The 21,581-nt window shown below is 45.0% G+C and overlaps 1 protein-coding gene across 1 annotated transcript in view; it reads right to left on the minus strand.

The window, feature by feature from the left end:
* Positions 1 to 21,581, minus strand: part of GRIN2B (glutamate ionotropic receptor NMDA type subunit 2B) — a 218,656-nt gene that overhangs the window by 82,375 nt on the left and 114,700 nt on the right. The window contains exon 5 of the mRNA XM_069854582.1: positions 1,443 to 1,557. Within this exon, the coding sequence (XP_069710683.1) occupies positions 1,443 to 1,557 (115 nt within the window). The remainder of the gene's footprint in view (positions 1 to 1,442; positions 1,558 to 21,581) is intronic.

Here is a 21,581-nt window from a genome sequence, read left to right on the forward strand (position 1 = left end):
CATGCTGCTAGTGCCTCATTTTCTTGCTCTGACAATTGAGTTTTCCCCTGTGAGAACAAATTTGGTGCCAGCTAGGAACAAATCCTCCTGGACTTTGCCTGGTGGGCTTTAGGGAAGTTGTGCAATGGACAGAGTCTGATGCGAGGTCTCTGCAGCCTGAGCTTTGCCTGCACACCCCTTGTATAATATCCAGCCAGTCTACCTCCAAACATGTCCAAGAGCTGTCCACACATGCTGATGCTGTGCCATATGTTTCCTCACAATCCCGTCACACTGAGACCTCTGCAGACTCTACCAAGCCACACACTTTCATCTGGTCTGCACAGTGCCAAGACCATAAGGTAGACGAGTCTTCCTGGAAATCAGGGACAAGTTGGTGCCTTTCACCCTCTATCCAAACTCCTGTAACTACTGGGAGGCCTTAGGGCCTGCCTGGCAATGATGCAATGGTTCTTCTGCCTTCTTCAAAAGTGGTTCTTCTAGTCCTCTTCTGAATGCACTTCTGACAGCTCCCTATTTCATTCTCATTTCCCCATGAATTTCTTACTGGCTTTGGTCATGCAGGCCATTTGCAAGTCCATGCAGAGAACACACAGCCAAGGAGAGAAGGATTTCTGTACCTGGCGAGGCAAATGGGCATTTTTTAAGCCATACACATGATCATATCTGGACCAAGCTCTACTTCTTGTCTACTGAGTGCTCTGCAGAATACTCCTCGCTTTCATTCTAACATCTCACTCCTGTCACTTTTTTATATCTTATTTTCTTCACCCTGAAACTACCCCTCTATTTCAATTCAAAACTTTTGGGAGTGCTTGTTCTGAGCCTGGACCACTGACATTTATGTAGGAGGTGAAATGAACCAAAGCTTTGCACTAACACAGAAATCCACACCATTTCTAAAATGGTGCTTTGGGTTACATGCAGATTATTCAGAAATATGCAAATTTGGATCTTGGAACAGCTCAATACGATCTCATGTACACATCCTACTTAATGCACCATCCCATTGCAAACGACACTGGCCAGATTTATCAAGCACAGTTAACACTGGCATATATTATTAAGTGTAGCTGTATCTCATAGTCATTTAGCATAGAGAACTTCACTGCCTCCAAGCCAAGCAGAGAAATATTTTCTGCCTCTGCCATTGAAGCCCATAGCACAGAGTAGATCTCTTCTCTGAGAGGCAGGAAAACTTATGTTCAGAGCTCACAGAAGGGAAGATGATGAATTTTTTATGCATGCTAATGGAAGAAGGTAATGGAGAATGCATGGAGAACACAGCAGCCTGGCTACTGGAGATACCAGTGGTCCAGGATGCAAAGAGGAGATTGTCAGCCCTTGATAAGAAGTACAGAAAGGCATGGGGGATTATTCACCCAGAGACTTCCTCCATCGTCCTCCCTGACACTGTTTGAGAATTATCAAACATGTCCTACCCTCTCCCACTTCCTCTCCTTGGTCAGAAGGATGATCACCAGCTTGGGATGCATCTGGTATCCGTCTTCACTGAACGACAAATTCCTGCCTTCGAAGGTGACATTGATCAGGTACCTGCAGGAGAAAGAGAAGAGGAAGGACAATGTTAATTCTCGGGAACCAAACCTGAGATGAGAATTTGCCTCTCCTCTGCAGCTTATACTGGGACAGCTGGACCACAGTGCAAACAATGGAAAATCTAAGAGGAAGGAGGTGGGAGAAACAGAGCAATTATTCCAGGAATCTAGACACTCAGGCAAGCCAAGGCAATCATCCCCATTTTGTGACTGGGATAGGGAAGCGATGTACCGGGTTGGCTCACGATGAATTCCTGGAAGTACAGATAAGATCACACACACACAGAGATATGCCCACAGTCCTTGACTTCCCTTACCACAGAGGGCAGTGGGATGCATAGCAATTAGCCTTGTAAACATGATCTACAGCCTATACTTTGTTAATTCTCCAAAGAGGACTTCATGTACCATTTGAGGACAGTGATGGCCTGCAGGTGAAGCAGTGGAGACAGCCTCTCCTCAGCCCATACATGGAAGCAATGATAAGGGAAGCTGCAGAGAGCAGAGTAAGAAGCAGCACACCTGCAAGAAGTTACATCCCTATCAGAGCCAGCATGCCTCGCAGGGCCCTAATCAATCATCTGAAGCAGTTTAGGAATACGAACCGTGGATGTTGAGATAGTCCAGTGAAAGTCCTTTTCCCTAGGGACAGCGTCATACCTTACACCCAGTAAGATCAAACTGAAGGGTGAGCAGTGCTGCAAATCTTTGCAGCCAACATTAATGATTCTCTTTGTCTAGAAAGGCCCTGTCACTTCTGCACAAGGCACCTACCCTTCAGGGCATCTCATGTCAGCTGTACAAATGGACTATTAAACAGGTCAGGCATCAATCTTATTTATCCTAAAGCTTCTTTACTCAGTTCTGGCAGTGGGGAAGACCTTTAAGTGGACTGAGATTACAACTACACGTATTCCAAAGCCTTGCTGCATCGTGAGAGCATGTTAAAGTTGTGTTCCTGTAAATGAGGAACAGGTCTATTGTTTTCTTAACCGTCAGACTGTCCAGAATGACACTGCAGGGAAGAGGAGGTGGCAAATACACATTTCACAGTTCAGTGGCTTATATGACATCTCTGTGGCGCTCTGACAGTTTCCCATGTTCATGTATTTTACTTCAATTGACAATCCCGTTGCATTAAGTAGATTTTGCCTTTATACACCTGCTCTGGCACCAGGAGCATCATGTCACCATGAGAGGTGGAGGTGACCAAGCTGCCTGCAGGGCTAGACCCAGGACTCTGCCCTCCTGTGCTTTGCCCAGTCCTCCCATAAATTACACAAGCAACATATCCATTACAGACATGAGAGGTTCTTCTGCTCTATTACACCATGACACCAGGAAACATTTCCTGATGTTCAGCTTCAGTTTGTCCCTTCTGAAATCAGTTTGAACAAATTTCAAGACAAAAAGTCTGTTCTTTCAGTGGCTTCACACTTTCCCACTACCAGCATACAGAGGAATCCCTCTAATTTAAAGAAAGCATTGGTAACAGGGAAACTTCTTCAAACAAACAAACAAACAAACAAAGTAGGTGATTGTTTTAGCTTCTTCCTTTTCCCAAACTTTTTTGTCCTAACTCCATTAATCAACAGAATTTACCCACTAATTCCCCATTACCAAGAGCAATCAGCAATTATGTTTATTTCTAAAAAGAAATTCCATGCATGCTCCACGTTGTGACCTTCAAGGGACATGCACGGCATAGGAAACACAGCCATAAGGGAGCCCAGTGTGAAACATTTCTAACAAGATGATTTTCAAAGGCAGACTATTCATTATTTTCCAAAAGCTGGATCCATTCATCACCCAAACACTGAGAGAATCTCAAAACATCAGCCACATGGAAAATCTTAGCCATGCAATTGTTTCTAACGGTGTAAAACACCCCATGTCAGGACCACAGACACTCTTTTCCTGGAATTTCTTTCCTGGCTGTTTGTATCGCTCTGATACTGAGGAATGCCAGGTACAAGTCATCCCTCGGTATGTGCAGCCTACCAGATCTGTATAAGGCTCTGGTGGTGGGAAAGACCTTCCAGGGGACCATGATTACAACTACACCCATTTCATGACTTCTCTGCACTAGCCACCATAATAAAGACAAAGCAAGGTTTCAAGAAGATGACGACTCTGTTGGTGTGACAAGAGTTGCAGATTTATATGTCAGTAATTAGAAAGCAGTGCCAATATCTGATTAAAAAAACAGCAATACTAAACCATTTTCTGCACCCCTTCTCCTCCTATCCGAGAATGATACCACTATGGGAATCCCCCTTGCACAGCCTGACAAGAAGAGTTCACAGAAATCAGTAACAGATATGACACAAAAGGGTGTCATTTCGGTTCATTTTCCACCGGAAAGATTAGAACCACTAATAATAATCAAGGAGGGATCATCAGCAACTCCAATCCTTGGAGCTGCCTTGAGATTTACACTTAAAGTGGCACTAAAATCCCTCACTTCGTGCCTTAATGACTGAAATTAGTCTCCAAATTTGGCACATAACTCTTCAGAGGGTTTTCCCTCAAACACTTAAGCAACATGTTTACCAAAGTTTGCAGCAGGAGTGCAGAAGCAGCAGCTCCCCCTGAGCTTTCCCGGCATTCCTGCAGCTTGCTGGATCCCATTGCCTACACAGGGATGCAGGGCGAGAACGGGGCTTGCTCAGGTGTGCTGGGCAAGGGAACACCTACATGACAAAGCATCAGGGCTTGAAGGACTCCCTGGCGGGCCAAGTCAGCAGCATGCTGCAAGGCAGCTGCACTCGGGTTGCTCTGCCTTCCATTGCTATCGTAGTGAAAGTCATCCGCCTCAGCATCAGCAACGACCTGGCATGCCAGCACTACTATTCCCTGCTCTAGCCATGGGGATTTGTTTCCTCTCTACAGCCTACACACAGTCCAGTCCCTAAATAGGCAGCCAGGGGTCTTGGAGACTCCCTGGCGTGTCTGCACTGGACCACTGCAACAGGGGCACAATGTGAGGGCAGCAGGCAGTGCATGCACGTGAGGGAACCCAAGCTGAAACTGCCTGTAAATGGCTTAATACATGATTCTCTGGATGATTTGGACTCCAAGATGGAGAAAGAAAGGGAAGGGGGAGGGAGCCGGGGGGCGGGGGTTGGGGGTAAACACAGGCAATTTTATTTTATTTGCTATAAATACCTTTCAGCAAAGAATTTTGCTTATGTGGGCATTTCTGGAGCTGCTTGATGAAAGCACTTAAGGGTCAAGCCCTTCCCCAGCGTGGTGGAGGTGCAACGGCTGCAATGCCAAAACTCATCCAGGTGGGAGCAAAACACACATGACACTGTGGAAACAGGATGACATTGTGAGCGCCCTGGTATGGACGAGCAGGCAAGAAGAAAGAAGGAAGGGACGCGTCCTTGGGCACAAAGCAAATCAGATTCAGAAGAACCCTACTCTCCATCTTGCGCTCTGACCATTAGGTAACATCGCCTGCCCTAGATGTGAGGCTGTCAGCCCTGCAAGTTAATGGAGAATGTTTCAAAGGCTGGTCAGCATAGGAAATGGAGCATTAAAACCACATCAGATAGCTAATTTAGGACCAGCAGAGAGATGATGACATTTTAAATGGTTTCAGCTAGTGATGGAGAAAGCCTGAAGAGGCAAATGTGGCAAGCAGAGGGGGCCTGAGGAAAGACAGGGAGGGTGTTAACCAATTTTTTTTGTCTGCCTCAGAGACAGCTTTGAAGGAGATGTGTTTGAAATCAGCACTAACCACTCCTACTTCTGCCTCCAGTGCTTTGCTGGGAATCAGCTCCACCCGAACCTGCTGACCGGGTGGGCAAATTTGGACATTGTCTCAGTTCAGACCATTGCACTCCCCACTTCACACATGTGTGCACAACACACACACTCCCCTGTGTTCTGTCAGTGCTTGTTATGCTCCAATGAGACAAGCAGTCTGTCTGAAATGGCATGATTATCCTAGCATCGACCACTTCCCTGAATAAGACAGGTCATATAAATAGAACAGCCTCTCCAACGTCCATATCAGAGAGTCATATAAGCAGTCCAGCACATGAAGGAAAGACAGTGTAAGTGAAAGGTGGGGTAAGAAAGCCTATGGGATAGCTCTGCCAGAAAGAACTTGCAAGTTAAAAGGCAGGTGGAGTGTGATGCAGATAACGATATGGGGATGCAGACCACCATTAGCCTCTTTGGAAACTCACTGTAATGTGAAACACTGGGGTTGAATGTAACAGCAGTGAGGTGAAGGGAGTAAAAGGCCTTTGCCCCGCAGGATCTGCATGGTAAAATAGCCTTTTTCTTTCCCCTAGAGAGAGCACTAAAAACCTACCAGCCGAAGGTACCAGGGACAGGCATAGCTGCCTGCCCAGACCCACTACACGTCCAGGAGAGAGCAAACATGAGCACATTCCTGCTTTTTAGCACAAATGCCCGGAGCTCCAAACCAAGTTCTCAGCACCAGCAAGACCTACACAGCCTGAGTTATTGCAAACAGCCTTGTCAGAGTGCATTGGTCCTGCCCTGTAGCAGGTCCTTGCCGCCCTGCATGCCCGCTCCTGGATGAGGATGGGACAGACAGAAAGGTAGGTGGACTCAAAGGACAAGGGAAATGGAGTTTAGGACCTGTGCCTTTACCTACAGATGGGAATTCTGACATTCAAGCAGCAAGTGATTGACAAATAAAGATTTAACCAGCACTAACTATGCTGTTAATAGCTTCTGCTCTTCTGAGAGACTGAAATAGTGTAGATTTTTTTAACAAGTTGCAGAACTGATCCCTTCAACTTCTGATTTAAACCTCCGTTCACCAAACCCATGAAAAGCTCAACATAATACCAATATTTTTCCTACATATCATTGCTCAATATTTCCATGGCTGCCTCTGCCCCAGGTAACAGCCAATACATGCATACCAGCCATCCAGACACAGCTGTGCATGCATGAGGTATCTTGAGATAAGGCAGCCTCCATGGGATATCAAAACCAATTGCTCACCTCCAAAAAGGTGAGAATGGACTCTGCCTGGGCCTTCAATCAAAATTCCCCATGGCTGGTAGTAACCCTGGCTGAGCCTTTCAGAGGCTTTCGCACTGCTCACTGCCGTGTGCTGCCCCAGCTTTCGGCACTGCCTCCTGCCACTGCGATGCCAGTGGCTTGTGGAGTTGTGAAAGGCAGGCACATCTGGCTATGGCTGTGTAACATCTGTCCAGTGTCAGGTACAATTTACAGAAAAAGGATTCCACGCAAAGGGCACGAGTGCAGCTGATTTTATGTAACAAGGGGCACAGACTATGTTCTTTCTGCTATTGTGAAGAACAAAACCAAAACAAGATGGGAAAAAAATAGAAGCAACCATTGACTAGGAAAATTAAATCTTAAAGGAACAGTATCTCACTCTTCTTCATTTGCTCCTTTCTCTCTCACTGTCAGTGTCACCACTGAATCTGGGGAGATGCACTACAAGAAAGAAAGCAAATGTAGAAAAGAGATCAACCAAATCCCAAGTTGTGCAGGCACCCTGAACCAGAAAAACTGTCCAGTCTACAGCCGTTTTATACTACTGGGAAACAATGTGACCAGCAGGCTTATCGAAATGCCCAGAGTTTAAGGTTGTTTTTGTTAAGCAAACAGGTTAGGAGAGCATCTAGATCAGGAAATATTCCTCAGATTCCTCAGGGTACAAGATAACAGAGATATGAGAGATTGATTTGGTTTCTCCCTGCTGTCCACACCTTTTTCAAAGACAAGAGGGTGAATATTGGGCTGGAATAAATCAGTGACACTCAGCTGATATCTATGCAGCGATACTGTTTGATCTGTTGAGATTCTGTCCCCTAACCTCTAGGAAGATGAATTTTCTTGGTATTTGATCCTGACCTGTGAAATACCCATTTCTGGTGGAATACAAATTTCTACTGATCTGTCCTTGCTGTTTCTCTGTCGTATGCAGCAGAGTTGTTTAGAAAACAAAGTACATGCTTGCCAAGACCTCCAAGTGACAACTCCTATATAGAGTGGAAGTATGAATCTTTTCCATCACTCTCGCTTAATAATAAAAAAATTGTACTTCCACTTTATTTCTCATTTCTTCTACTTATCTACCATGAATTTGTCATTTCAGAAAGACTCTGAGCTGACAGTTCCTGGGGACTGAGGATGCATCTATCATTGGAGTTTGTGGGGAGCCAGAGCAATGGCATAGCTGCATTCCTACATGCATTCCTTGATCCTAATGAGACAGGATCATTGGTGAGAACGACAACCAAAGCTCACTTTCCACAGTCCGTGCAGTCACCAGACTTCCTCCTGAAAATGTAAGAGGAAATTCACACACCACAGCCCAGGGTTTTGCAGTACAAACATGTTCATCAAGAAGTGGACAGGGTAGGGATTCATTGTGCAGAGTCACTGAATTATCCCGCCACGGGGAGCACAGAGTCAGCTCCAAACTGGGGCAGAAATTATAGTAATGACACCTAGATGAAAGGCTGTTTGTCCAACTGCTTCAGTGAGCTTAGAGTTTCCACAATAACTTTTTCTCCCATGTACCTAATAACATCTAGGACCTCATTTCCCATTTGCTTTTTGTCCTGTGCAGTCATTGCCTTTGACAGAAAGGGGGAAAAGAGGTGCTGCCATTCAGGGCCAGTGGTATTTTACACTCCCTTTGCCAGTGTGCTGCTGACAGTACCAAGGCCAGACTGAAAGAGCTAGTTTATTTGTAGGGAACATGGATATATATTAAGATAAGGTGACCTGTTTACGGAAAAAAAGGCAGAATAAATCTACATTTTGCCCCACCTGATATATTGGTCACAACAATATCTTGAAAACACAACCAAAGCCAAATTTTTCACACCCACATACTGAATACTGACTGACCTATTTTCACAAATGTCAGAGTCAGAAAAAATTACCTATCAAAACCACTTTTTAAATTGGAAAGGGGGAGAAGACCTTGGCAACAGCATTTCCTCATGAGGAGGTCAATATTTTGTCTGAAAGAAAGAGAAACATGAGATCTGAAAAGTGACATTGGACAGAAAATGAATTTTCTGGCACAGTCATGCTCCCATACAGTCTGGTCTTTTGTGTGACACCTTCTACCCTTTCTTCTATGAACAAGAGCCCCCACTATAATACACCTGTAAAGTGCCACCCTGAGAGAGTCCTGCAAGGAACAGCACCACCTCAGCAGAAGTCCATGCAAGTTTCATGAAGGGGAAACAAGTATATAAAATTCCACACTCATCATCAAAAGAAATAGCAATTAGGATTTCTATGTCAAAATATTCCACTTTACACCCAAAATATTTGACTAACAACTTTTCTTTTGAAATTATCTTTTTTTTGCTGGGAAAATGACACAGCTCTAAGTAGCTTGTGAGTGTAACTCTACACCTTCTGCTCTCACTGGAAATAAAACAGAAACAAGGAAAAATGTTTTAAGAGCATACTCTGGATAAAGCTGGAAATATCTATAAATCTCATAGGAAATCAGTCTGTTCTCAGAAAGTTGGTTTTTTTCTTAATCCAAAAAGCTTTGGATATATACATACTTCTGAAATTATTTTTAAGTAATAGGAAACCTTTAAGTAACAGAAAATAATTAACAGAAAAATAGCATTAAGGCCAAAGTTGTTACAGAAACCATATAAAATAAAAACTAGATATTCATCCAACGCTGGATCAAGCTGCAAATCTTTACTGAGTTAATAAACTCTTGACAATTACTTTTTTTAAGAACCATTTTTTATTGGTATGTCTTTCCCTCCTTCCTTATTCATTAGGAACAGATAACATGCCACTTTTTTTCCAAAGTAAAACTAGTCTTCAAGGTATTTCTCCCTTTTGAAAGGACTAAAAATCTCCCTACATGGGGCAGTAAAAGCACAGAAAATTACATTTGTCACAACAGCTGACAATGGGTCATAATTATGTCTTGCCATCCACCTAACAGGTCACTGATGGAAACCATACCACTAGGAACAGGCAGATACTGAAAGGTTAAGTGATGTCCTTCAGATCTGTTTATCTGTCTTAGGACACAGTCATGTAGACATTGATAGGACAAGCAGTCACAGAACAGAAATCAAATGAGGCTCTTCACAATGATTTTTCACCCAGGATGATATTTTTTTTCAGCTCTGTCAATTTGGAGACCTGTAAAAAAATACCCTAGTTGAACTACTGCCCCACACAGTGAATTTAATTACACTGACAACTGCCTTACTTTTCTTAATCATTTTTGCAGATCTGTTCAAAATCTCCCATGGACCCACAAGGCTGTGGATCACAGCTTAAAACAACTGGCCAAGTAGACGAGCATGTCAACAGCATCTTTGGTCTTCTAAAAGTGGCCGGTGTGCAGGGAGTCATCCACCAGGGCATCTCAGTATTTACCCAGAGTTCATTCCAGTTTCTGTCCTGGGAGTCAAGACCAGCAAGCGAACACATCAATTTTCCTCTAGAGCTTTCATGACTTTCTTGCATGTGGAAAACCACTTACATCTGCCAGAAAGGTCCCTGCCAGAAGCCAGACAAGGCTAAACTAGCTGGAGAGATTGAAATAAACCTCTTTATTACATTCTCTGAAACAGCAGACTAACCTAACTTTTTTGACCTACCAAGAAACCACAAGCGATTTGTGGGTTATTCAACGTTTATTAAGTGTTGAAAGCATTCACGCATTTGCAAGGGCAGCAAATTCACAGTGCTCACAGGAGCAGAGTCACTGCGCCCAAGGAGACTCAATCCAAAAAGTGTGACTGGATTTTCCTGGGTCTGTAGCACTTTGGCCAAGATGGTACCTTATCACTTTCTTCCCTATCACGTCTTCAAGGAGGAGTAGGCTAAAACAAACAAACAAACAAACAAATAATCGCTCCTTTCAGGAACTATGGAAGCTCTGAAGGCTGTTTCTCCTTTGCTAGAGGAGCCACTCTCTGGCTGCTGCTCCCTCTCCCTTCTCCCTTTCTCTCCCTCAGTGGGTTGATGTTTCCATGGAAACGTGTTCTTTAGTTCTGCTGAAATTACACTGCATTTAAAGTATTAACCCCTCCTTGGGCTGAGGAAGATCTCAGAACAATTAGTCGTCTTTTTTTTTGTCGGTCTCCCTCTCCTTTAAACTTCCTTGTGATTTTTTTCTTTGCATTATTAGGAAAACCTTATTCTTCCCAAGAAAACCTCCCCACTAGCAGTGTCTGACAAGGAGCATGGGCTGCATCACTAGTGGGGTAGTGTCTAATTTAGCATTTCTTTTTTTTTTCTACATGAAACCATCAATGTGTTTCTCTCCACACTACATGCAAGCAGGGAAAATGCTGCAGTGGGAAAGAAACTGAAGAGTGAGATAGAAGGAGAAGCAAGCAAGCCACGAGTTAGCATATATGGAGAACATCGCTTCAGTTAATACCAGAGCTGAATACCTTCTAGCCCCACTCTGAGCAGCAGCTTCTTCATTGCAAAGTGCCATAATTACAGACCTCATACTCCTCCTCAAGCCTGCCTCCTCTTCCTCTTCACAGACATGTCTATAATTAGTCACTCTTGGCTGGGCTTGCAGTTAGCACTCCAAATGCTACTGTAACACTTGCTGCAATCCATATCCTCCTCACAACCAGCACCCTTCCCTGTGCTGCTGCTTCTCCACCCAAACTGCCATCCCTCCCATTGGCTTGCTATTGCCAGCCTCCACCTCCATCAGCTCTTCCAAGACAGCCACTGCTGAGGCACTGCTGCCTGTACTGCAGTCAGCTCCCCTGCATGACCACTGGCACATTTTCTGCTCCCACTGTGGGACAACAAGCCTCTGAAAGCCAAGATGTCCCCATCCAGGTGCTCTCTGGACCCCAGGTCCTAACTCAAAAATTATTCTAAAAATTCCCTGCCCCTAGCCTTTGCTTACCCCCACCCTGTTGGTCATGGCCATAACTCCTTTGCGCTCTTCTTCCACTGACATTGTATCTTTTTCAAACACTGGGGAAATACCAAAGGGAAATAAATGCCAAGAATCTCTTTGAGTCTTTCACCTAGGTTCCTGCACTCAGGTATGCCTCCTTTCTGACCCGAAGTCCCATGACTTGCCAATCTGCAAAGCCCTTTCATTACCTCTACCTGCATAGCTACAGGGTCCATATTCCCTTGCACCATCTATTTTGAGTTCCCAACACACGCTGAATGCTTCAAGCATATCTCAAGTACACTAACCTGATCGCCTTCTACGACAAGGTGACCCACTTACTGGATGAGGAAAAGGCTGTGGATGTGGTATTCCTGGACTTCAGTAAAGCCTTTGACACAGTTTCTCACAGCATTCTGCTTGAGAAACTGTCAGCCTCTGGCCTGGACAGGCGCACACTCTCCTGGGTGGAAAACTGGTTGGATGGCCGGGCCCAGAGAGTGGTGGGAAATGGTGTGAAATCCAGCTGGAGGCCAGTGACAAGTGGGGTTCCCCAGGGCTCAGTGCTGGGTCCAGCCCTGTTCAATGTCTTTATCAATGACCTGGATGAAGGCATCGAGTGCACCCTTAGCAAGTTTGTGGATGACACTAAGCTGGGTGGAAGTGTCGATCTGCTGGAGGGTCGGGAGGCTCTGCAAAGGGATCTGAACAGGCTGGACCGCTGGGCAGAGTCCAATGGCATGAGGTTTAACAAGGCCAAATGCCGGGTCCTGCACTTGGGGCACAACAACCCTATGCAGTGCTACAGACTAGGAGAAGTCTGTCTAGAAAGCTGCCTGGAGGAGAGGGACCTGGGTGTGTTGGTTGACAGCCGACTGAACATGAGCCAGCAGTGTGCCCAGGTGGCCAAGGAGGCCAATGGCATCTTGGCTTGTATCAGAAACGGTGTGACCAGCAGGTCCAGGGTGGTTATTCTCCCTCTGTACTCGGCACTGGTGAGACCGCTCCTCGAATCCTGTGTTCAGTTCTGGGCCTCTCACCACAAGAAGGATTTTGAGGCTCTGGAGCGAGTCCAGAGAAGAGCAACAAAGCTGGTGAAGGGGCTAGAGAACAAGCCTTACAATGGGCAGCTGAGGGAACTGGGGTTGTTTAGCCTTGAGAAGAGGAGGCTGAGGGGAGACCTTATTGCTCTCTACAACTACCTGACAGGAGGTTGTAGAGAGGAGGGAGCTGGCCTCTTCTGCCAAGTGACAGGGGACAGGACAAGGGGGAATGGTCTCAAGCTGTGCCAGGGGAGATTCAGACCGGATATCAAGAAAAAATTTTTCACGAAAAGAGTCACTGGGCACTGGCAGAGGCTGCCCAGGGAGGTGGTTGAGTCACCATCCCTGGAGGTATTTAAATACGGGTAGACGAGGTGCTCAGGGACATGGTTTAGTGGCAGATAGGAATAGTTGGACTTGATGATCCAAAAAGTCTTTTCCAGCCTGGTGGTTCTATGATTCTACATCTCACCATTCGCAACTCTTGCCCCAAAAGTCAGAGTGTGAAGCCTCTTGCTTTGAGCTGGATGCATATGGAGTGCTGTAAGGATGGATCAGTGTGGGAGGAAGATGCTATTCTGAAATGAATGATAAATATGGATAATAAACTCAACCTAAGTCTTTTCTGCCTGTCTTTAGCGGGTTTCCAATAAGGGAGATAGAAATATCATGGGTACATTTTGAACATGGCTGGGAACACTGCCAAAGTCCTACTCAGAGTTCACACATTTACATCATTTATATCACATCCGACTTGTGCCTTGTATTATTAACTTTGTAGAGTGTTTTGTGATGTAGTTTGTAGTCTAGGCTCTGTTAAATGAAGTTACACACCCTCTCTCTCTTCCTTCTGGTAAAACAGAGAACAATGTCTGGGACTACGCAAGGTCTTGCTAAGCACAAGGAGGGCGACTATGCTGATATGGTCAGTGCACTTCTACATTCTCACACAGTGCTTTTGGGATCCATTCCTGAGACTGAAAGGTGTAAAAAGAAAGGAAATGTTTGCCTTCTGGTCAATGGTTCAACTCCTAGACCAGACTGGTAGCAACTGAAGAATTTTTTCTCTGCTGCTGGATGTTCAGGAGCCTCTGTGAATCATACTGATGGGGTCCAGCTGACAGGTGCCCAACATGGCACTGCAATTACTCAGGCTTCTTCCTCAGTGGTGTTAGAAAAGAGGTTGAAGCCAAAAGGAGACAAACCATCCAGAGCACGGGACTGAATAAATTACATTCCTCTAGAAGAGAGTAAAAGCATATCAACAAGGAAAGAGGTTGAGCACCGCTGACAGGTCAGGCTTTTTGTTTTCTGCAGGACACACCGCAGCATGTAGCAGGTGAAAATCCATCACCTTCCAGGAACTCATGCAAAAGACGAGGAGCCACAATGACCCAGCATTGTGACTTTATGGTTTTGAAATTCAATAATTTTTCCAGCAGCCTGAAAAACTCCAGGTTATTCTTCATCACCTACTTCTTATGCTGAATTTAGACTTTCTGACGGCTACAGCATCTGAGGCCAGGAGATCAGCAAGTGACTCAGATGCCTGGTACACACAGACAATGGGGAGGGGTAACCACAAAGCATAGGTTAGGTGTCTGCAGCAGGCTGCCAGAGTGTAGTTGTCTAAATAAAAAAGAAACAAAATGTGCATTCTCAGTGTTCCCTGAACAAGAAAAGAGAGAGGAAGAGTCAACTTCAACCTGTGTTGCTGCATCTTCGGTGAAGTAAATGTGCCATTTTACTCTAGAGTTGCATTTCATCTTGAATTACTCCTCTGCTTCTTCTCTGGGAAAAGGTCAGTTTAAAGAAGCCTCGGGTGTGATGCTAACAATGCATCCAATAACTGTCTCTTCGGAAGTCTGAAGCAAGCATAAGGTCCAAATCTGGGATATGCTATCTGAATCCTTTCCTTTCTCCCTCCCGAACAGTCAGAGAGGGAAATCTCCCAAGAATATTTCGTTGCTGAGGACACTCCCAGGACTCCTTGGATCTAGAAATACTGTGAAAAAGGTTTACCAGCATGCATCTATGGATCCCAGGCCACACTGTCCACTGCAGGAAGCCTAGCCACAGCACAGATGGAAACAGCAAGCATGCTGGGAGTGAGACCAGAGCGTTTCCATGGAGAATGCAGCAGAGGGTCAATTCACATATCTATTACCATACCACAGTGCCCTCCAGTTCAACCAGCTCTGCTACCCAGAACAGCAAAGCTATCAGAATACTCCAATGCTTTTCAGAGATACCTACGCAAGTTTATTTAATTTCAGCAGAAACTTAACTGATTTCACCTTTAATCAATGCTTAAGCTAACTAACTAAAACATAACCAGCAATCTTCCCATTCAAGTCCTGATAGAGTGTAGATGTATCCTGAAAGCTTGGGAATTTGCATGAACACCAGGTGAGATAACGTGGGTTCTAGTTCTGGTCTCATTCAGTACCTTTGGCTGCATCATTTCCGCAGCTCTTGCTGTGCACATATTGTGGCAGCTTATGAGTCGTCTACACCCTTTTCTGCTGGCAGCAGTCACTATGAACACTTCAGAAAATGCTGGAGGCACTTTTCAGAAATCTCTCACTCCTCCTTTTTCTCCAACATGTGTTGGGTGCTTAAACATCGTTGATTCAGACTCCAGACTTCGAATGACATGGTCCCATTAAAAAAACAGTAATAACCTCTAGTGTCACAAAAGCACTTCTCAAAGACTGGATGACCACTGGATGGTCATTAGTTGGAGCTCCCCTCTGCCTATTCCCACCACCCTCCCTCCAGGAGGACCTCCAAATACAAGACAGAGAATTCCCTCTTGCCCAGGGACAAGGTTTCGAAAGGCAGATGGAGCCCACACACACCCACATATTAAACTGAAAAGCCAACTTCTATCATTAAAAAAAAAAACCAAAATGGGGAGGAGGGGGACCTGAAATTCTTTGTGAATTATGACTTTTCCATGGCAACAGGCTTGAGAAATAGGAGGGCTGGTGAGGGGGGTGAGGAGAGGGAGAGGGAGGGAAAGGAAGGCAGAGCTCTGAGTTTAGTGAGTAGCACTGGTACATTGCCATGGAAACCTTCTTGCCAAAGACAACTGCCAAAGTCAGTCAGGATTCCAGAAATGGGCTTAGAGGGGGATCTGGGAAGGGGCTGGAGGACTGGGAGTCATCCCTGTGAACCCCAGCCTCTCTCCTCTTCCCCTTCCCTGCCAGCCATGACAATCCTAGTGACCTTGCCTCTGCCAGACTGAGCCAAATTTGGCTCAGCTGAAGAGTGAAAGGAAATATGGATCAGCAACTGAAACAACTGGGGCAGGTGAGAAGGAGCAAGGCAGAGAGGGATAAGTTTTCTGATAGTCATTGATTTGCTTTCCACCTTTCTGGATCAATTTGGACCATGCAGATGTATTTGTTTTCACACCCTAGATGGCTGTAGCATCTCCTAATCACTGAAATCGAGATGGAAATGTTACTTTCCTGCAAACGTAGCTACTGAGGCAAGAACAAGGGCTGTGTCTGACTAAAAGTTGCTGTACACTTGTATAGGGCCACGTCCCACATCCACATCACAAGGGCTGTGTCTGACTAAAAGTTGCTGTACGTTTGCATAGGGCCACGTCCCTTTCAGCTGTGTCTATCCCACTCAGAACAGCAAATGTCCCAACCTATCTCTAAAACATGACAGGTGCCACCACGTTGCAGCCAAGTGAAAAATTAGAGGAGATTGTGCTAATGGAAATAAAGCACACTGTGAAAATGCGTTAATACTGCCTTCTAACCCTCTTCTGCAACACAGGCAGCTCAGTGAAATGAACCATCAGCCATTCACACCCCTTTGTATGCTGTATTTCATCAGAAGCCTTTTGTTGCCATATGAAGTGGTCAAAGACAGATTTTGGAGAAAGAATTTAAAGAGGGCTGGCAACTTCTGTGAACCCTTGATAGTATTTATAGTTGTACCCCTAGGATGGTAAGGGATGGATGAGTCGTTTCAGGCTGCAGACGGCTGCAGACGGCAGGAAGGAATTGACTCCTACTCCAACCACACAACTGGCTAAGCAAATTGTGGAGGAAGATTCTCTCCTCCTGAAGCATCTGTTATCATCCATCTGATTGCACAATGAATCAGTAGTATGAGGACAGGCTTCTGTGAGGGTGGGGGAAGAGGGAAAGATTGCAAATCGGATAGTTATAAAGCAAGGACATGCCAGTTTCCACTTTGCCCCAGGAAAGTACACGGACCAAACAAAAAGGGCCTGGTTTATTTACTTTTAAGCTATGTGTTCAAATTACTACTGATAGTATAGCACCAATGAAGTAGTTTAACATCTAATGCAACACTAGCTTGGTTTCCCAACATATCTTTTAGAGCAGGGGATTCCAAAATACTCTGCACTCTGACCATTCATTTCTCTAAATCATCTGTACTGATGAAATGAAGCAGCCAGACTGCATTAACAATACTATAGCAGAAGCATTACTGCTGTGCTTGATGCACAGAGCCTAACCACAGCTCTGCTGGACCACCAAGTGATTTAACTACACTGCTTTGCCTATGACTGAGATTGGAGCCCAAGCCCAGGCCACAAGACCATTTCTAATATACTCTCACCGCTAGCCATGTTACCTGGGATAAACGGAATAAGCATGGATGGTGGCAGAATTTTTTCCTAGTTTTCCTGATGAGAGAAGAGCAGTTGACTGACTCTTCCAAGCTCCATAATGTCCTAGGTGTCTGATACAAAGCTATCAGGATGACACCTTCATGAACTCATCATCTTGGAAAATCGTCAATATTGGTCCAGGCTCCTACGTGGACTGCTGCTGGAACCTGAAAATAGTCTATATTTTAGAGGAATAAAAAGGAAATTATAATTATAATAATGATCTGTTATGGACTTAAGTAGTAAATTGGTCAGTGTGGAAAAGAGTCAAGATTAGTTTTTTCACATGCTCCTGGGAAACCTGTTCAGTCAGGACCAGTTTCAAACAGGTGAGCTCACAAATGATGTTTCTGTTCAGAGTGGGCCCATTTAAAAATTTGAAGTAATGTGATGGGTGTCATTCTGTATGCCGATGTGAGGAATAGCATTGGAGCAAGGTAGTAGGCCAAGATAAGTTCTAGTCTGGGTCACAGCTAGCTATAAGACATGGTCTGAGTCAGCATCTGGATAAGGGTGATGATAATTACCCTTAGGAGTACTGTGCAACACAGGGCACACAAGTCAACAGCAGATGAAACAATTTCTTGTGGCCCAAAGTCTGTTTCCAGGGACTTTCTACTTCCAAGCTCAGCAAGGGCTCCCAGCCAGCCCACCTCCAGTTATTTACTGGTCAGAGACAGTACGAAATTGGTGCCTTCCCCTGGAAGTTGGACTCCTATGAGCTACTCTGTGCGTGTCACTGAACTTTTTTTATCCCTGTATCCCCTGCATCTGCCTTCACAGAACTCTATAGGCTATTAAATATGAACTTGTATCACTTAAAAGAGCTTTGCTGGCCCATCTGTGAAATTGCTCTGTGTCTCTTGAAGGCATGTGCAAGAGATGTTCTCTTCCCCATCTCCTCATCCTCCATTGATGAATAGGGTCTGTCAGCTTGTCAGCTCTCATTGGGCACTGTTTGACATCAGTCCACATCGGGGCAGTGAAAATCTGTTTGCAGTCAGCTCTTCCAATAGCTCCTGTGGAAGAGGGGAGGCTGACCCACTCCAAGATAAGCTGCCTCAGCTGGCTACAGAACAGCCACGGATGACAGTGGTGTTAGAAAACAGGTTGAGCCAGGGTGGCAATGCTACAAGTTTCTTTAAGGTCTGTTGGGCAGGACAGGAGGAAGGCTGAGAGTTAGGATGGGGACATCGTGGCTCCTGGATCCCACGCACAGCCATTAGCACCAAGACCAGCAGCTGGTGACTGAAGAATAGGAAATATGCATGGTGGAGGCTGTGCAGGGATGCAGCTCAGTGGTGTGGGCCCCAGAATGATTTTCTGAGCATCCCTGGCCTCTCAAGTTGCAAATGTCATCTGTCAATCCCAGGCTCAGTCCTTTCAGAGTAGTTCTCACAAGGGCAGCTGAGAAGGGACATCAGAGGCTAGCAAGGCCTGCAGTGCCTCCACAGGTCAATTGCCACGGTACATCAAATAGCCACTCATTCAAAATAGGGTTTCTTGAACCTTCTTTATTAATGCCTAAAAAAATTACACTGTATGATATCCCTGAAAGTCCTTCTCAGAGTTTTTATAAAAAGCCAGAATCAAGGCTATCGTTGCCATCACAATGTCTTGGAATGAAAATATTAAATTATTAGGAACACTGAAGTTGCCATCATGACCCCCTCCTCTCCAATACATTTTATTTTGACATAGGTAAAAACATGTAAGAATAGCCGGGTCTCTAGGAAAGAGCTGAGGTGCTACGATGGGCAGTTCAGAGACTAAGATCACTAAGTGAAGGCCACACAGATTCATAAAGGGAACCATTTTGACAGTGAAAGAATGAACTATGCTGCAAAAACTCATGTATGGGTCCAGTTTCAGCCTTGAAGTCCCACTTTCAGCTGTAAGCCCTCATTTAGCAAATACGCACTCTGAAAACATAAAGACTTTAACCCTGTTCGGCATTGCAGCCTTTGATTGGCAAAACACTTCCACAGATGAGCTCTTCAAATCGTAATTTTGTGCTCTCCTGCGAAGCAAGATTTGTTTAGGCTGTGAAAAGAGAAACACTTGATTGGGTTTCTGTGCCTAGATAAGATTCTAGATATTGTCCAGTCCCACCATGCCATGCACTGTGAGACTAGCAAATAAAACCACACCTCAGGATGAAAATATCACTACAGCAAACAAGACTGTTAGAGTTCTAGAGAAACTGAGGTTAGAAGGAACCTCTGGAGGTGACCTGGTATAGCCATCCACTCAAAGGAGGGCCAGCTTAGGTCATTATTTCACATCCATTTTCCAATGAAATAACCAATCATCAAACTGTGATCATTAACTTATTCGTCACCTATTGTTTCATACCATAGTCACCCATTCTTAAACCCTGCACAAAACACACACACACACAGGTTTTTAGCCCCACCTTCACTTGAGTGTGTACAGAAGCCATAGGTCTTTCCAGTTACTGTAACCAGTGGAATAATAAAAAACACATAAAAAAACAAACAAACAAACCAACTAAATCCTTTGTCAGTCAAGTATGATGAGTAAAGAGTAGGAAGGAGGTAGGACCATGAAAGGAAAGAGTGAAGGGTAAAAAATGCGACTGTAGAAAGAGTTGGATAAAGAGATGGAGTGCTGCGGCAAGGGGAACCTCTGAATCTGTTTTAGCCGTAGTGAGAAATATTAAAAACCTCACAAGCAAAGGATTAGTTTTTCCGAGTTTTCTACCCCAGCACTTCAGAGTCAATGCATATGGACAGTTAAGCTAAGTAGCTATGTTTTAGATGGTGAAGTGAGCCTCTTTGCTTTTTCCGTCCCACAGAGCCTTAGCGGGTGCCAGCTGCTCGCTGCTGTTCCTGACTACAGTATCTGCGGTCCCACCACTTTAGTCAGGAGCTACCCTAGGTGTAGGCAGAGGGACCCATGGCAGAAACATCTCAGGTGTGCACAACTGTAAGGTGAAAGAAAGCTGCTGAAGGACACTGGTGAAGGAGCTGCAGTTCTACTCCTTGCGCCAGGCTACACAGTAGAAAACAAAGAGGGGTGAAAATCCCAGAGTGAGCAGTAAGCATATGGCCGGTCTGAGTCATTTAGAGATGAGCCTGTTCTCCACCTCACAGCCCTGCCCCGTGCATCAGTTTCATCATTATCCATGACAATAGTGACAGAGGATTCCCACTCTGGAAAAGACCTGTAAGAGCATCTGCAACTCCCTCTTGTCACTACCCAAACTAACTTCCCCCTCTCGCAGAATTAATGTATGAGCCTTTATTGCTTCTAACAAGTCCTGTGTAATAGCTGGGGCTAGTCCTGTTCAGAAAGCTGGTTAATCCATCCCAGTATATTTTTAAGCTATTTGCCATAATATACCCTTAAAGCAGCTATTTCCATACTTAAATTAGACACTGTGCTTTTAACTCTTATCCTTTTAGCCTTCTACCTTTAACTCATTTTACATTTGCAGTATCTTAACCCCAGGAAATATTATTTGGTCTTGGTATACTGAAGGAGATACAGGAGGGTCAAGCAAAGAAGTCTCAAAGAACTGGTACTGAGATGGAAGAAATATAAGCAAACTCAAAGATAAGGGGGAGGTAGCTGAAAGACTGGGAAATACATGTAAAAGATAGAATACCTTGAGAGCACCCTATAAAAGGCATCATCATGGGGTGGGAAGGAAATAGAGGAGAGAAAGCATGCATCTCTTGGTGCATGCTCTGGTCAGTGCCATTTGACAGGGAGACACTTTACTACCGCACACATGGCAGTCTGGGGCTAGGCTTGGCAGAGGTATATCCTTGCCAAATCCCTTTAATAACAGAGGCCTCTCACCCATTAAATTTTCTGAGTTTCTTCTAGAGTCATCCGTATGGCAGATGACTAACTGAAGGTATTTACTATAAACCACAAACCTGGAGAGCTTGCTTTTTACTCCTACCTCTCAGTCATTGATGATGTTGTTGAATACAAGGAGCTGGGGTGGGGTGAGAGAGGGCTGTGAGCCCCCATGCACAATACAGGATATCCTAACTCTGACTGGGTCGTCATGGGTCTGCAGCATGCCTGAAGAGTCAGCTTGCTATTTCAGATGAGAGCTTCAGGCAACAGTAAGCCCTGCAGCTAAGGGCTCAGCACTCACTTAGGACTAAAAACAGAGCACTTCTTATTAAGGAGGCTGATGTAAAGCTCAGAGCAGGGAGGTGGGGGGGACGATGCAGGAAGGGAGGACATGTGATATTCATTCAGTAAAAGAAAACCAAAAGCTAGAGAATGCACAAGGTTAATATCAGTTGCCTCTCCTGCCCTAGAGCCTCTTGGTGCTTAGAAGCTCAGTTGTCTGGGGGTGTTTTCTTCACACACAACCCTCACAGAAACATGCACCACACACCCCATCAGTCTCAGCCTACCACAGTTGGAAAGAG

The sequence above is a fragment of the Phaenicophaeus curvirostris genome, chromosome 1, assembly GCF_032191515.1.
Source record: "Phaenicophaeus curvirostris isolate KB17595 chromosome 1, BPBGC_Pcur_1.0, whole genome shotgun sequence".
NCBI lineage: Eukaryota > Metazoa > Chordata > Aves > Cuculiformes > Cuculidae > Phaenicophaeus > Phaenicophaeus curvirostris.